Here is a 15,753-nt window from a genome sequence, read left to right as displayed (position 1 = left end):
GTTTAATATTTTTCAGTATCTCCTATTTCTACTCACCTGCATGAAGTTTGAATATACTAAATAACAATATAACTGTATGCTGTATGTTCTGTACAGAAATCTCAGTTTTACAAAGCATGCAAAAGCTTATTTCATAGACCTTTTATTTCACATGTAACCATTAGTACTCCAGATAAAGTCTGTTCCTCTGAAATATTCATCTTCATAGTAGTGTCATATTCTGTAGTGTCTGAAGGGATGCATTGTTTTCTGCAGATAAAGTGTATAAATAAATAAATGTGTCTAATGTCTAACAACATTTCACTTTTAACGGAAGAGTTCTGAACTTGTATTTGATGGAGTTGTGACAGGCCAGCTCTCGCCTTTTTGTTCAGCTTTGATTTAAAGTGCAAGGGAGCTACTGGCCACTTCATTAGGTACACCGTGCTTGTACCAGGTTTGATCCCCTTTTGCTTTCAGAGCTTTTGTGGCATAGTTTCAACAAGGTGCTGGAAATATTCCTCAGAAACTCACACAGTTTAATATTCTTCAAATACCCTATTGTCTGTTTTGGTGGGCCTGTGCATACTGTAACTTTGTTTTCCTGACAGGAGTGGCCCCCAGTGAGGTCTTCTTCTGCTGTAGACCACTTGCTTTGAGGTTTGATGTCTTGTGGATACAGAGATGCTCTTCTACATACCTCAGTTGTAGTGGTTATTTGAGTTACTGTTGACTGACTATCAGCTTAAAGGAGTCTGGCCATTTTCACGCAGAGAACTGATGCTCACTGGATGTTTTCAGACCATCCTCTGTAAACCCCACAGATGGTTCCCAGCAGATCAGCAGTTTGAGAAATGCACAGAGCACTGTCTGGCACCAACAGTCATGCGACATTCAAAGTCCCTTAAATCATCTTTCTTCCCCATTCTGATGGTCGGTTTGAACTTCAGGAGGTCCTCTTGATCATGTCTGCGTTCCTACATATACTGAGTAGCTGACATGTGATTGGCTGATGAGATATTTGCACTAACAAGCACCTGAACAGGTGTACCACAAGTGGCTGGTGAGTGTACGTTTAAAATTTAAACATTATCTGTTCATTTTACATTATTGTTGTAACATTCAAATTTTTAATGAGTTTAATCTCACATGCATTTCATGCATTTCTTACTTTAAATGTATTTGTGCCAGTAAAGGTTTCCCTGTGACTAATCATTTGCTTTTGAAAGATTAAATTAAACTAGAATTAGTGACACTGTGTATCTAAACTCACACTCAGCCGTGTGAAGTCTGCACCGATTGTATCTCATTCTGTGTAAGTCACTCTGGACTGGAGACTGAATTTCCCTGCCAGCAGCTGTGCAGATATCAGATGTTTGCTCTGTATTACCACAAAGCCCAAATGTTCTACCAAAGTGAAATTTTACAAAGAAATCATAAATTCACACAATTTTTGGCACTATTTACATGCATTAAAAGCATTTTGCTGTCATCTTTATTAATGAAGCAACGCTACACAAAGTGATTACAATATATGCTGATAGATTTTTTTTCTACAAGTTTTTCAGGTGATATTATGAATCTTCAAGGTGCTAAAACATCAAAGTAACTCGAGGCAGTTAAAACAGGAACATGAACTGCTTCAGTTTGCACAGATTTCACTTTGTTAGAGGCAACAAAGAGCGCAGAGCTACAAGAAAATTACTTTGGATGTCTGTAGATTACCACGAACACTTGCTCAGACGTTGGTCAACTTCCTGTATACTTTCTTCATCACTTTCATAGATACAGTTTCTCAATAAAAACCTAATCATCATCTGTCTTAGCATCCATACATCACTTTAAGATTCTGCTTAGTCTGACTGATGGACGTACAACTACAATTAAGCAGCCTAGCTGGTGAATAGCTTCAGATTTGGGACTGAAAAGACTAAGCATGCAAATCTCTCATTCTTAAGACTTTGAACCCTCCATGACATGCTACTTTCTAAGAAAACACTTCTTTCGGTGATACCACTGTCCAAACATTCAACTACCAACTTTTACAGTTTGTGTCTGTGAAGTTTACGAGTTTTCTTTGTGTTGTCAGAGTTGCTCTGTATTTAAAACGAGGACAATTTTGATGATTTCACTCAGCAAGTGGATGGATTGGATCAACTCTGGACAATCAAATTTCAAGCAGAAAGCTATTTTTTTTAAGTCATCTACTCACAAATGCTAACATGTAACTTTACAGCAGCATAATGAATCGTGTTAAGTGGCACAACAGGATGTATCTGACAGACCTGTGCCTTCAAAACAACATCTCTCATGTCCAGAAACTAAAACATGACATAAACATAAGTCACTGTGCCAGTTTCATTAATGTCAAGTAGCTCATCCAAACAATCACTGTGTTAAAATAAAATGAAAAAAAGCACACTTTTAATACTTTTAAATGCTCACCTTCACCAGCACCAAGAAAATGCACCAGATCTGGCAGCTTTTCTAAAAAATATAATACTGTAATAGAGAAGGAGCCTGTCCTCTTCCCATAACACTTCATCATAGTCAATGTGCACAACCTGCTATTAGGATCCAGTCCCTAAATCAGCTGAACACAGAAAACGTCTCTGAATATGGCACAAAAATAACCAAAAAGGGAGAAAAAACCTCTTTAAAACAGTAAAAGAAACAAATGTATCCGTCATAATTCAAACTAAAGCATGTTAGTTATTCTGGACGAGCAGGACACAGTGTGACAAACATGAAGCTAAACATCTAAACATCTAGTTTTTATATTAAAGCCGACACTTCACTAAAGCAGTTTCTCACATGTTACAATTGTCTCTTCTCCCCCAGCAACCTACAAATCCAGTTGACTGTACTCATAGTTATAACAGCCTTTATACATGAAACACACAGAATATTACATTTAAAAGTAGAACATTAACATTAGCAAGTGTGCTTCTTTCCAGGATTCAACCTGAGGTGCGATGTACTGATGAACCACAGAGGAAAACTGCTGCTGCTGCTGCGGTGGGAATAAAAAGCTCACTCAATGATGGGAGCTGAGCGATCGTTGGTGACGGTTTTTCGGAGTCGGACATGTGCAAATGGATTAGGCCTGAAAGGAGGAAACGATAAATATGTAACTTAAACTGGTGATTACATGGGCATGTGAAGAATTTAGGATTGTACTTTTATAAGTTAGAAATGCTGTGATAGCAGCTCTACAGAGACATTGACACTACAGGACTTAGTGCTCAGTTCTGACTTGTTCATGCCTGCCATTATTATTATATTTTCGGCAGCTGATACTATTTTTAAATGTGTCCACCGAGAGATTAGACTGGTCACAGCACTGACAATTCCAAAAGCAAACACAATATAAAAAAAAAAATTGATGTGGCAACCAAACACAAACAACCAGAATTAGGTGCACAAGTCTAAATTTATTCAGAGGTAATTTATAGACTGTGTAGTATTTTCAGAGAATTCGCTCTGACAAGTAAAAATGTTCGATTTCCCTTGATTAGCACCTTTGAGTTATGAGTTGTGAGTTAGTATAAAGTTACCTGGTCGGTGAGGGAGGTGGGGAGGCCAACTCTGAGGTGATCTGGAAAGCCGTAGAGATGCGTGTCAGTATTTGTACTGAATTATTAGAAAGCAGACATATCTGCTACTTTAATAGTCAGGGTCAACTGTGAGGACGCCCTCACTCTAACCCTTGACCTCCTCCCACAGGTTTTGTGTTTCTGACCTTGTTGCTGTCGGCCATGCTGTAGGGGCGTGGGCGGAAGGTGCTGACCCTCTGGGGAGGAAGGGAGCGTTCCTCCTCCGACTCAGGGGTGAGGGCTGGGAGACCCGGAGACCCTAGTTTGTCAAGTTGCCCGGTACTGGTGCTGTTAGCTCTAGATAAGAAGAGCGAGCTACAGGCAAGGTCACAGACAGAGAGGAATGAATACACAGTGGAAAAAAGATAAAGGAGACACAATCAGAGCAGGCAAATGTTGATTTTGTGTGAATTTATCAACAACTTTGTTGCTGTTGGAAGGAGAGTAAGTTGGGAGAGGGCGGTGGGGATACTGAAGGCAGACATAATGATTATGATGGCATGAAATGTGTTTTTAGTGACTGAGAATACATGGATGGAAAGAATACATGCTGAAAGAATTCAGCATGAAAATGACTCCATCAAGTGTGAATCCCCCCCCCCCCAAAAAAAAAAACTATGGAAGCATCATCACTAATGTCAGAGCTGTTAGCCTTCAGACCAACAGATTTCAGCAGTTGTTCTTTGTTCGCTTACCTCTCGAGAAGATCCATCTTGGTATGATGTGGCTGAGTGTAAGAGAAAGGAAACCAGCCTTTCCTGTGAAAAAAACATTTCGGCGGTTAAATTAATAAAGTTGAAATTTAAAGAAGCGAGAAATGTCAGAGACTGTTTGAAGAAAACTTAGTAAAGTAAGGGTATAATTTGGTACCACAGAGAGAAGTTTTCTTTCGAGAAAGGAGCACGATGTTAGTGGGAGTGATGTTATAGAAAAGGCCACAGAGGACAGGACTGTTCACTTGCTCGCTTATTGACTGTCCTTTTAGTCACATTTACAATGTAGTGATGTGTAAAAATATTATTGAATAAGTATTCTATAAGAAAAAAAGCAACGTTGTTTTCATTTGCTTTTTTATTTAAGTTAACTACAAAGCGAGCTGTGTTGAGCCTAAAGTAAGAGTTTTCTGTGTCTTCAAAGGGGCTCTCATTTCACCTGATGAAATCACCATGGTAAATTATTTCTACAGTAAAGTTATAGCAGTGCAAATGGGAGGTTGCGTACATTCATTTGGTGATGCAGAAATGTTGCTGTACTTTATTCTAATCTACTGCCAAGTCTCCTTTACATTGCTGGAATTGCAGCTACTAGAACACTGAACCCAAAGTAAGGACACCCAGTTAAATTATTTGCACTTTGATCTGTGACAAACTAAAGCAGTTTACATGTCTCCTTTATGGAATGGTATCTTTTAATTTGTATAAACGTATCTATTTAAGATTTTACCTCATGTTAAAAATAAACAACAGCACTGAGAGCGCCCTCTGCAGTAAAATAATTAACTTGAATTAAACTGTTTATTTTACCGACTGTGCAATAAATCCCAGGTTTAACATTTTCTTGCAACATTAATTTCTTGTCTGATTTGCAACAGTGTTGCATTAAACTCTTATATTTTTTAGGTTTTTTTCAGCGATTATATCATCAGCTGATACCGACTGGAGTAGGGGGCGCTCATAGGGATCATATTGTGAGACTGTGAGCACACTCAGAGCCTGATGCAGAAGGCCTAACTGAAGAGAAAAGACTGATAACCACCTGTTATCTACATCTGGTAAATTAGGTTTTGTCAAGCCAGCTAGCCTATAGCACTTTCCTCTTTGATTTTATTGCTACCGTTAAACTCTTTTCATTACATTTCTCATTCTAAATGAAATGGATTCTTTGTTTTAAATGCTAAATTTATATTTTTAACGCCAAAGAATCCAATGGTGCAAACACTTGCATGCAATAATGGGCACTAGGGCTGGCAGAGCCTGTGTGGTCATCGGTTGCTTAATTAACCTATTTATTTTTTCCACCACCAAAAGGTTTGGTCATTTCCAGATGGAGCAGCTCTAATTCTGATTGGGAGACTAAATGCCTAAATACTAATAGGTAAACATGGTGTGGTTGCTTTGTTTTATTTACAGAAACACAAGCTACCAGCGGGAGACTGTTTATAAATCCTTGTCTGACGTATCTAATGCAGTCTTTTTTATTTTGAGCACAATAGTGATATTAAATGTTTTAAGGCCCCCTCAAAATATGAATCAGGATGAAAATATGGATAAACCATACCGTCCCGTTCGTTCATTTTGACCGTAGTGCCACCCATCTCTGGGCTCAGAGATGAGCAGAGTGATATTGTCACCAGGCAGGAAGTGCAGTAAGCAAGCTCCTCCCACTGTGGTTCCTCCACTGCCATCTGATGTTCCAGGTGTGTGAGAAAACATGGCTTCCACACGTGTAGGTCCAGATAAAGGCATCATCCTGGGAAGACTCGAGCCTAGGTGGAGGAATTAAATAAGAAATGAGGAGTGAGTGTCAGGGAAGAAGACATCCAAAAAAACAGCAGGTGAGCCGGATTATATCTCACCCTGAAAGCCTCCCAGCCTCATTTCACTGACAGGTCTTCTCGGCAGTGGAAGTGTTGCAGTGGCGCTCATCTCTGAAGTCTTTAGCAGCCACGGATTATGTGACGGAGATAAAGTGCTGCTCCCTCCTGGTTCCACCTGCTGGTGCAGCAGCTGCACTGGAGTCATGGCCCTAGAGAGCGGAGCACTGTGGGGCAGAGGAGGGCTGTGAGGTGCACTGTGGGGGATGGGGAGGGTCATGCCCTGCGAGGAGCTGCTGGCCGGGGAGATCTGGCTGAGCGACATCACAGTGGAGGGGATGAGGCTCGGGGACAGGTTAGACGTGTTTGCGGCGAGGAGAAGCGAGGTCTGCTGGGCTGAGCTACTGGAGGTGGTGGTGGGAGTAGATGGAGCCGGGCTGGCGCTGCCACTGGCGCTGCTGTCAGGGAGCGGGCTGGCTGAAGCACTGACAGGTGTGCTGCTGTGCTGAGGAGATGCTCCCTGCGATGAACCTCCAGCAGCTCCTCCGGTCGAGGGAGCAGAGAGGAAGGTCTGGGTAGAGCCCTGAGGAGGACAGGTGTCACTCTGGATGGAGGAGGGAAGCGAGCGCTGTTGCTGGGAGCGATTAGAGTCTCCATTTAACAGAGGAGGGACTTCTTGAACAGAGAGCCTCTGAAAATCAAGGGCAGATCACAGTAACTACCAGACAATATGGGCCATTGTTAAAATTCTGATGTGTATCCTAAGCTCTTCAACTTAGTCTGGAAGTGATGACAAACAAAACCTGATGAGGCACCGTGCAGGAAGTTTTAATCCCTCACAGTGACATCTTTTAATTTGTCTTTTTCAAAATTAGCTTAAAAAATCTTAGCACCAGAATCCCTTGAGTTAAATTGAGAGGAATTATTAGGAATTATGATCTCATGATTGTCGTGCAGACCCCTACAGATTCACAGAGAAACTTCTTCCATTACAAGTGAAAAACTGGATTCTTTTGGGTCCAAAAGGAAGAGTTAAATCTGCTCTTTGTAATATTCAGAGAAAAAGAGGACAAGGACAGAAGCCTCTACATACACAGAGGTGCTGATAAGTAGTTATCAGCACCTCTGTGTATGTAGAGTAACTACTAGTATGTAACTACTAGTAACTACTATTAGTAACGGTAGATAATAGCTGATACCGCTGCTGTTTGATGATGTCTGAGGCATCTTTAGGAACCTTCTGGTTCTTAGAGATGCCTCTAAGACTTCAACTTGATATCATGTACCCAACGAACTCCAGACAGTCTTTCAGATGGTTTCAGGTAAATTGTAATCTGGCCTTCCTTTTTCTGAGTGTAACCAGTGGTTTGCAGCGTGTTATAAACCCTCTGGACTTCCATTTGTGAAGGTGGATCTCGATTGCAGACCCTGACAATGATGGGCCTATCTCCTTGAGAGTGTTATTGACTTAGCTAAAGTTGTGAAAGGCTTTTTCCTGCCGTCCAGAAACATACAGACCTAAGTGTTGTGAGCTAACAAAGAAGATCCTCACAACAAAAGCTTACATGTCTTATATTATAAGGGCAGAGGATGATTAGTAGCCACAGTAAGGTCTGTATAAATTGGGTTGTTGGGCTTGACTTTGGATTTAACACACACTTGTACTAAAACATGATCTGACCTGCTCAGGCTGAGCGGTGCCAAGCTTGGTGTGACGAAGGACCTCAGCTATCCCAGCAGCCCCTGGGCTTTGAGGCGCAGTGTGGCGCAGCAGGTTCAGAGCACGCTCCGGGAGCTTTGTGGGCTGAGAGCACGACTGCTGCCAAGATGACAGTTTCTGAGACAGAAGCTCTCTCACCTGGATTACATTCAACAGCAGAAAAACAAAGGATAAGATATTTATAATGCTAATTTTCTTACTGCATTTATTTTTACTGCAAACTAATCTCTTTGTAAACTCTTGCCTTTCAGCTTCTTCAGAAACGAGATATACAGTTTCATTAGTTCAGTTAATCAAGGAAACATTCACGAACTTAAAACGTGTGAGCTTATCACCTTGGAGTGGTAGTTAATGAGCAGTTTGGTGACGCAGCACTGTCTGTCCACCAGGAAGCAGTAGCGTCTCCTCTCCTCAGTGAGAGCGGACTTGTAACCTGCAGCCACCAGCGTGTCCAGCTCGCCTTGGCGACGGCTCATCAGCTCCACAAACTGAAGGAAAAGCCCAAAATTTCAAACCTGCAAAGCTGAACATTCGTTAATGCACGTGCACACCTGCATTTGTCGTCGCTCAACGATAACGTGACCTTTAATGCACTGTGTAAAGATGGGAGTAACAAAGAGGCCGAAGGAGTACCTTACATCACATCCTGTCTGTTGCCCAGTGATAACAAAATCCAAGTGATAAAACAGCCTCCTTGCCTCAGTGACCTTTCCCTCTTATGTATTTTTGCTCTTTCATTTTCCATTTTCTTAATTCTCCAAATCTGCTGAGCCTCTTATATCATTGATATTTTCTTTCCTTCCTGCTTGTTTTTCTGACAAATCAGCTGAACCAGATTGTTCTTTAGTCTTATTCACGCTGGCCCAGTTGTCACACAAATGCTCACGCAGCTCTCCTTTTTAATCTGCTGTAATGCTGACTGAGATGTTTAGGAGAAGGATTTCTCAAATGAAAGAGGCCACAATGTTTTTCGTGCTAATTTTTTAACATTACTGAAGACGATGAGACGTTAAACCTCTGTTACCTGCATCTCTCTGTCGCCATATTTGTTGGGGTGACGGCTGCCTTGGCTCTTCCTGCGGAGTTTCTTCAGCTGGGACTGACAGCGCTCGATTGACTCTGTTTTAGACCGTCGCTCGCTCTGATACTTTTTGAGGGTGGCCTGAGAGGAAAGTCAAGGATTTGATCAAAAGTGCATTTTATATTTAAGTACAGATTTAACAAAACTCATTCATTTTACTCTATTTGATCAAGATTTCTGGCATCTTTGTTGCAACATGTAACATTTTTTTCTTTCTTTACTTTCTATGTCAATCAAAGGCAAATAAAGAATAAAATGCCACATATCTCAAAAATAGAATAAATGCATTTTAGTTAATTATCTAAGTTAGTCACTTTTAATAATATACTGTATACTGTAGTCGGTGCGTGGACTTACCGTGAGGTATTTGATGTCCAGCTCCAGCTTCTGCTCCAACTGGGCGAGCAGCTCGGAGTGAAACAGCTTTAACTGTTAGTGACATAAGTAAATGAGTCTTGTCAAACATTTAAAGTTCACTGATATATCAGCATGTGTGTCAAATTTCCCTGCAGAGGAGAGCTCGTGACTGATACCCTCTGAATCAGAGAGCAACTTTAATATATTTAATGAAGCCACAGAACAAGTTTAATCTTAATCATTAACAGACCCTCAAAGTATACAGGTTTCTAATGTTTTTATTCATTTTATTTTTACCTGCATTTTTCATCCCTCATAGCTGCATATGTTCATGAAAGGGACACTTTTTAAAAACCACCAACACCCACGACAAAAGCCAAAATCTTAGTTTTAGACATTGAGTTTTTATATCTTTTATATCTAACTTATCCTAGTTTCCTGTAGAGCAGGTACGCCAGACTCATTTGATTTTGTGGGCCGGACCATTGCAACTCCCCTTTCTGTCAGTGTAAAGTTTAATTACACACTTAATCCCTGAAATATATTAAGCTAAGAAAAAGAAGTACGATTTCAACAGCGAGTCTAAGATTCATTTCTATATGATAAAAAAATGCTGCTGTAGTAACAAAAAAAGGTCAGCATGACTCTTTAAGAGTAAAATGTGCAGAATAAAAAAAATGTGTAATTAGAAAATGTGCACTTTAAAAAAAAAACTGCAGACTTTTCTGTTATTTAAATGTTTATTTACTACTTAGTTTCTTCTGGGTAGCATGAATGGTCATAAGGGAGGTCTTTATAAGTATGAAAAGCTGTAACAAAATACAATTAAAAGTCTAAAATCTGTGTCTGATCCTTCCAATTTTTCAAAGCTGTCCAAAGCTGTTGGAGTCTTTGCCGGGCTGACTTTGTTCCCCGGACCTTTTTAAAAAAATTTTTTAGATCATATACTATAGAAAGGTTTCATGGCTCATATAAAATATGGGAGAGGTGACTGGTCAAAAAACACATTTATTTACCTACATTTTATGCCAGGCTAGTCTCTTTTTCGTCTGTGTACACATTTTGTAATATAGTCATGATTTAGTATTTTCCAATAGCTCACACCTTTGACATGGAGAAACAAAACCGTTGTTCACATATTTTATGTGATACCTTGGACCAGGGTTGGGCAATTAATTTTCCCCAGGGGCCACATGAGAAAATTTGACTGCTGTGGAGGGCTGCACCAATTAGCTGAACTCAAGCTCAATATTAGCTTTATCTCTTTAAAAGCTTACTGCACACACCAGGGCCTTGATCACATACGGTTCTTGCATGGCTTCATTAAGTATAATAAAGTTCTTTTACATTAAAAAATCAGCTGATTCTCAGAGGATCTTTTTCAGATATGATTCTGTTCATACGGACAAACCCGGCAGCAGATTTATTAAAGCAAAGCCTGCCAAGAATGAGATTTTAGACAAGCTGTTTTTTCACTTTCTGGACCCTTATTTGTGTTTGATTCATGTCAAACTCTCAATTTTTAAAAGCTTGTTATAAATGAAACACTTCCCCATCAAGGCATCATTATTTGAGCGTGCTGATTGCCTCTCTTACCACATCTTCCAGCTGCACCTGAATCTGTCTGTGGACCTCGGCCATCTGAAACAGGGTGTCTCCTGTGAGGAGCAGCACAGCAAAAACACTTTGTTGGATTTATTTGTGTCACCTTTAACCTCTGCAGCAGTATCCATGCGCTTATAATAGCCGCTCACAGTATAAACATGTATAAATATACACAACAACCCCAACAAAGCAGAGAAATGTGCTGAAAGTCGCTGCTTCTGATTCACACAGTGGCGGTCAGCTGTGAGTGCCTCTGTCGGTCACACAGTGCTGTAGTATGTGGTGGCTGGCATCTCGCCCTCCGACACTCCTGCCTGCCTCCCCCGCTGCTTTCAGCATTACAATGAGATCATGTGGTGTTGTTAATCTCCCAACAATGGCTCTACTCTCTCCCTGTCCCTCTGTTCTCTGCCTTTCTCTCTCTTTACATTTCCTCATCCCCTCTTGTCTTCATCTCCTCTCTGACCAGCACATGTGGTCGACTCACAGACTATTTCCCACTTCTCACCAGCTGCCACATTAACTCTATGAATTCTATTAGCTCTAAAGCCAATTCAATTCAAACCCATGCCTCTCTACCACTCTACGCCCACTCACCGAGCTCCTTGGAGCCTTGGCTGTCGCTCGCCAGCTCTCCGAGTTTCACAAGAGCATCGAAGTATCCTTTGGCAGCTATGGTCACTCCTGAGGAAGCGAAAAAATGATTACATATGGAGCTGGGAGGATAAATCAAAGTTCAGCAGGACCTGAGTTACTGTGTCCTCACCAACCTGTCAAAGCTTTCTCATAGTGTTTCCCCATGGTCACAAAGTTCTTCAGACTGGGGTTAAAATGGTCCAGAATCCCCTGTTGGCAACAGTGCATGTAAATTCATAAAGTGCTTCCACATTTCCGATTATCACACAGTGTGTGGGAGAGTCACTATTAGGATGAACCAGACAGACACTGGATTTTTACCTTGTAGACATTTTCAGTCATCTTGTTGACCTCTTCGGTTCGAGACATTTTTCTCTTCTCTTGTGTGTCCGCGCTCGCCGTATGTGATCGTGGTGTGATTTTGACCCGCTGCTCACGTCTCTAAGCTTCACACAAGATCCTGATATCCTAAAAAACAAGAAAAACAAAAAGAACAGATGAAGATAAATACATGTATATTTCATCACAATCGCAAACAAAACTCTTTGCAGGTAAAGCTTTTACCTTTACCTGCAAAGAGGAGAGGTTAAAAACTGCATTTTAATCTTTGATTATGCCAGACATTTAGTATTTACTGCTTTTGTTTGTCCTAATTGATACTAAGCTGAAGATATTTGAGTTTTGCGGCTGATTGTTAGAGAAAAATGTTAATTGAAAGACTCCACACTAGCTCATTTTCACATAGAAATCAGTGGTTAGCTTCAGATGCATTCACACTACTGGAAACACTATGCTTGGTTTTTGGCGGATGAGCAGCCTGTGAGGGTGCACTCCTGCTGTTCAGACCCCCTTTGCAGTTAAAGTCTGGCAGGTTAAAGACTATAAAGGTTCAGGCCTGCAGTGCATGTGTGAAGACAACTACTGTTATTTCTCCCTTTGTAGAGCTGGGCAATTAATCACATTTTTCAGGTTTCACTTGTAAATCCAGGTCAGCCCCTTTTCTTTACACAGATTTTAACGCCGCGTAAAATCTTGAATTCCTGTGTCATGTTTAGTTTAGCTCACATTCTTCATATTGATGTTTTAGTTAAAAGACATAAAGTTAAAGAACTTTTACTGTTAAAAAGGCTTGAAAATAAACAGCAACGCATCCACATTGTGTTCTCCATGTTTACTAGAATATTCAGGCTTTTTCATAACTGAGCAGCCCGACTTTATAGGCAAACCACTCAGAGATGGACCTGTACCGATGTCTGGCCTGTACCCACATTTAACAGACAAAGAATACAGCAGTAACTTTTTAAGTCTTTAAGCTCTTCATCACACTAAATTAGAGCATCTGGCCAGCGCAAAATTGATGTGACACAAAAGATAAACTTCACCCACTGACATCAGTGAAGGTTATCTCATTTCCAGATAGGCTGATTGTATTCTAAAAGGCTGATAGAAGCTGATACCCATTTAATTAAATGGTGAATTCACTGGAGCCAATACGTGTTATTATATGAGATTTGGAGAACCTCCAGAACATGAAGCATAAAATCCCAAAACTTCACAGTAAAAAGAAGTCTTGTATTTTAGCGTTTGGTGCTATTTGGATTGAAAGTGTGTGATTAAGTGAGCAAGCAGACTTTTAAGGCCACTGCACCACGGCAACAAGCGTGGAGGATCATCTTGGGTTTCGTCTGAGGGAAGCGGTGTTATTTCCACATGGATCCCGCCTGTGCTCCAGCTGCCAGTTTCTACATTATCGCTCCACAGCATTACAGCCCAAATATTTCTCCTAGATTTGCACTCGGGACCAGTTACAGTGGTTCAGATAAGAACAATGGGCTCCTCCAGTCTGAGTCACAGGTGTCAGGGCTCTGAACAAACACGCGACAACAGTGTTTCCTCGGCAGAGAGGAGCACTAACTGAGGGGGGATTTCTCAGGGGGCTCAAAAGATTTCCAGTCTGGATTTGGTGGCAAAAGACTCACTCCACTTTTTTTTCCCTATGCAGCCCCTCTTTGTTATCACGATGTGATTACAGAGAAAACGTTGACCCAGATCAACTAATAGTGTATGACACAAAGAAAACATATCCAGGCTCTTGCTCATTAGGGCCACCCGGGTGTAGTCTGTAATTTCTCAGGCTAGTTGGGTGGTGGTGGTGATAGTGTGCTGTTGTGCAGGAGAAGGACAGAGATGGGAACTTGCTTTCTTTCTTTTTTGCGTTTTCTAATTTAGTTTGCACATTCTTCTTCAGAAGCATTTCATGTGCATGTTGTAGCATGGTGAGTTTTAGTTCTAACAAATAAAGTGCTGTTTGTCTCAGGATGCAACAGGAAAAGTCTGCAGGTGGTTGGGGAACTGATACAGAAGGTGCATTCATGTGGTTTAGCCTCTTTAAATTCCTTTGGATGCAAACACTTAAAGCAGCAAGTAAATAAATAAAGCGGTGCAGTCAATCACCATCAGTTTCTCTGAAGTCATTTATAAAAGGAAAAAAACAACAACTTATTTTAAAATTTGGGGGGTTTAGGACAAAGTCGAGCATTAAGAAGTTGTGATTGGTATTTTATAACATTTTATAGTTGCAAACCTCATGTCATCACCAAAACTTCAGGAATGAACTCAGTTTTATTTGTTTTTAGGATGAAACGCTGGAAGACAGTCATGCATTTATGCCCCGAGATTTCTCTTAACAGCAGCTAATGCTGCAGCTTAAGCGGCACTCCAGTGCCACATTAACCTTTTTCTTCCACACCATCTCCTCTCATTTCAACAGCCACATCAAAGGCAGGAGCCTTTTGAATCAGTTAAGCACAGGCAGATTCCCATAATTGCAAAGACAAATTTATGCAAGCAGTGTTTAAACTACAAATATGAACAAATCAGTTGCACAGTGGAGTCCCCCCCCCCCTCCCAAAGTTTAAAAAAAGCGCTTTGTTGCCAGTACCAGTAACAGTAACAGCTACCTGTTGATCTCTCAGCTTCATCTGTGTAACAGTAACAAATAATTCAGCTACTTAAATAAAAAGAAGTTACATACCTTTTCTGGGCTCATTGTAGGAAACGATAAAGGCTTCCTCCACGTCTTTGAGTGTTTAATGAACAGTTTTACACCCCCTCTTTTCTTCCTATTAGGCTACTTTCCCTCTCCGTTAGTTAGTGGGGGGTTGTTTCATCCAGCAGAGCACTAAATCTCAGCTCCCCTCCACCCTTTTCACATGCCCCTCTCTCTTTTTGCCTCTCTCTCTCTCTCTCTCACACACACACACACACACACACACACACACACAGAGTTTCCCACTCTCCCCTCTCTGCCTCCCTTTACTCCCAGGAATCGGGGTCAGATATTCAGTGCCGTTCAGTACCTTTCCTCATTACTGAGCCGATTACAGACATGCCTTCACGCACGCAAAAACCGTCCAGAGAACCACCGCCAACACCAGTACACCCAGCTCCCTGCCGTTGGAAACCAGAGTCAGCCTCCCATTCTGTATCAGCCTCTCTCTGTCTCACTCTCTCACTGGGGAAGAATAACAATGAGCTAACGGGACCTCGGCTGAATAGCAGCAGGAGGAGAATAATGACTTGAACTTTTTGAGCCAAAGACAGAGCAGCACAGGCAGGCCCTATCACCGGCCTGCATGCACCCGGCCCATCACACATTCCTGCTCCCCATTCTCAGAGGGAGGACGAGAAGAGGAGGAGGAGGAGGCCCGGCATGGACACAGCAGGCCTTTCATTTACTGCAACAAACTGAACAAAAGCTTAAGGGTTAATATAAGAAGTGAAAGTGCTGCAGAGCAGAGTTTAAAAGATGGTGTAAGAGAGTTTAAGGTGATCGACTTTGCAGAGAAGTAAAATCTTAAAGTACAGCACTCACAGCAGGACTTTAAAAATAATGGGCCCCACTAAAACCCATCAGACACTGCTAGAAAAATCTGACGTGTTTTTAATGTGCTGGTTTTCATGCATTTTTGCAAATTCGTCTCATTTAATTATACTTAGTCTAAACGTTATTTTCTGACATAATTGTGATATTTTTATTTAATACGCTGTTAAAATAAACAAAGGGAACACAAACTCAGAAACTATGGTGAATCCATTTCATCTGCTTTGGTTCAAATCCAACTGATAACAGGTGAACTGGAGAAGCGACAACAAGACAACAAAAACTGTCGCTGGTGTCCTTGTCACTGCTGGTAGGGTGAGACAGTACCTGCAGACTGCTCAGGTTGGACAGGTATCCCAGCTC

At 41.2% G+C, this 15,753-nt stretch overlaps 1 protein-coding gene across 2 annotated transcripts; it reads right to left on the bottom strand.

Annotated features, from left to right (window-relative positions):
- Nucleotides 1–1,429: 1,429 nt before the first annotated feature.
- Nucleotides 1,430–15,046, bottom strand: zgc:158689 (brain-specific angiogenesis inhibitor 1-associated protein 2). 2 transcript variants are annotated; one of them, XM_019365163.2, is made up of 15 exons: nucleotides 14,867–15,046; nucleotides 11,829–11,975; nucleotides 11,642–11,717; nucleotides 11,469–11,555; nucleotides 10,863–10,924; nucleotides 9,267–9,338; nucleotides 8,853–8,990; nucleotides 8,164–8,316; nucleotides 7,790–7,966; nucleotides 6,151–6,799; nucleotides 5,853–6,060; nucleotides 4,271–4,333; nucleotides 3,722–3,890; nucleotides 3,537–3,577; nucleotides 1,430–3,085 (listed from the first exon to the last, which is right to left on the bottom strand). In XM_019365163.2, the coding sequence occupies exons 2-15, from the start codon at nucleotides 11,874–11,876 to the stop codon at nucleotides 3,013–3,015; spliced, it is 2,016 nt and encodes a 671-aa protein (XP_019220708.1). In that variant the 5' UTR covers nucleotides 11,877–11,975; nucleotides 14,867–15,046; the 3' UTR covers nucleotides 1,430–3,012. The 2 variants fall into 2 exon arrangements, with proteins under 2 accessions (XP_019220708.1, XP_003451054.1); XM_003451006.5 differs by having other exon boundaries at nucleotides 14,542–15,045.
- Between the last annotated feature and the right edge of the window lie 707 nt (nucleotides 15,047–15,753).

Source organism: Oreochromis niloticus, linkage group LG11 (assembly GCF_001858045.2).
Source record: "Oreochromis niloticus isolate F11D_XX linkage group LG11, O_niloticus_UMD_NMBU, whole genome shotgun sequence".
NCBI classification, from domain to species: Eukaryota; Metazoa; Chordata; class Actinopteri; order Cichliformes; family Cichlidae; genus Oreochromis; species Oreochromis niloticus.
Note: the sequence above shows the minus strand (reverse complement) of the source record. Positions and strands in the feature narration are given on the sequence as shown.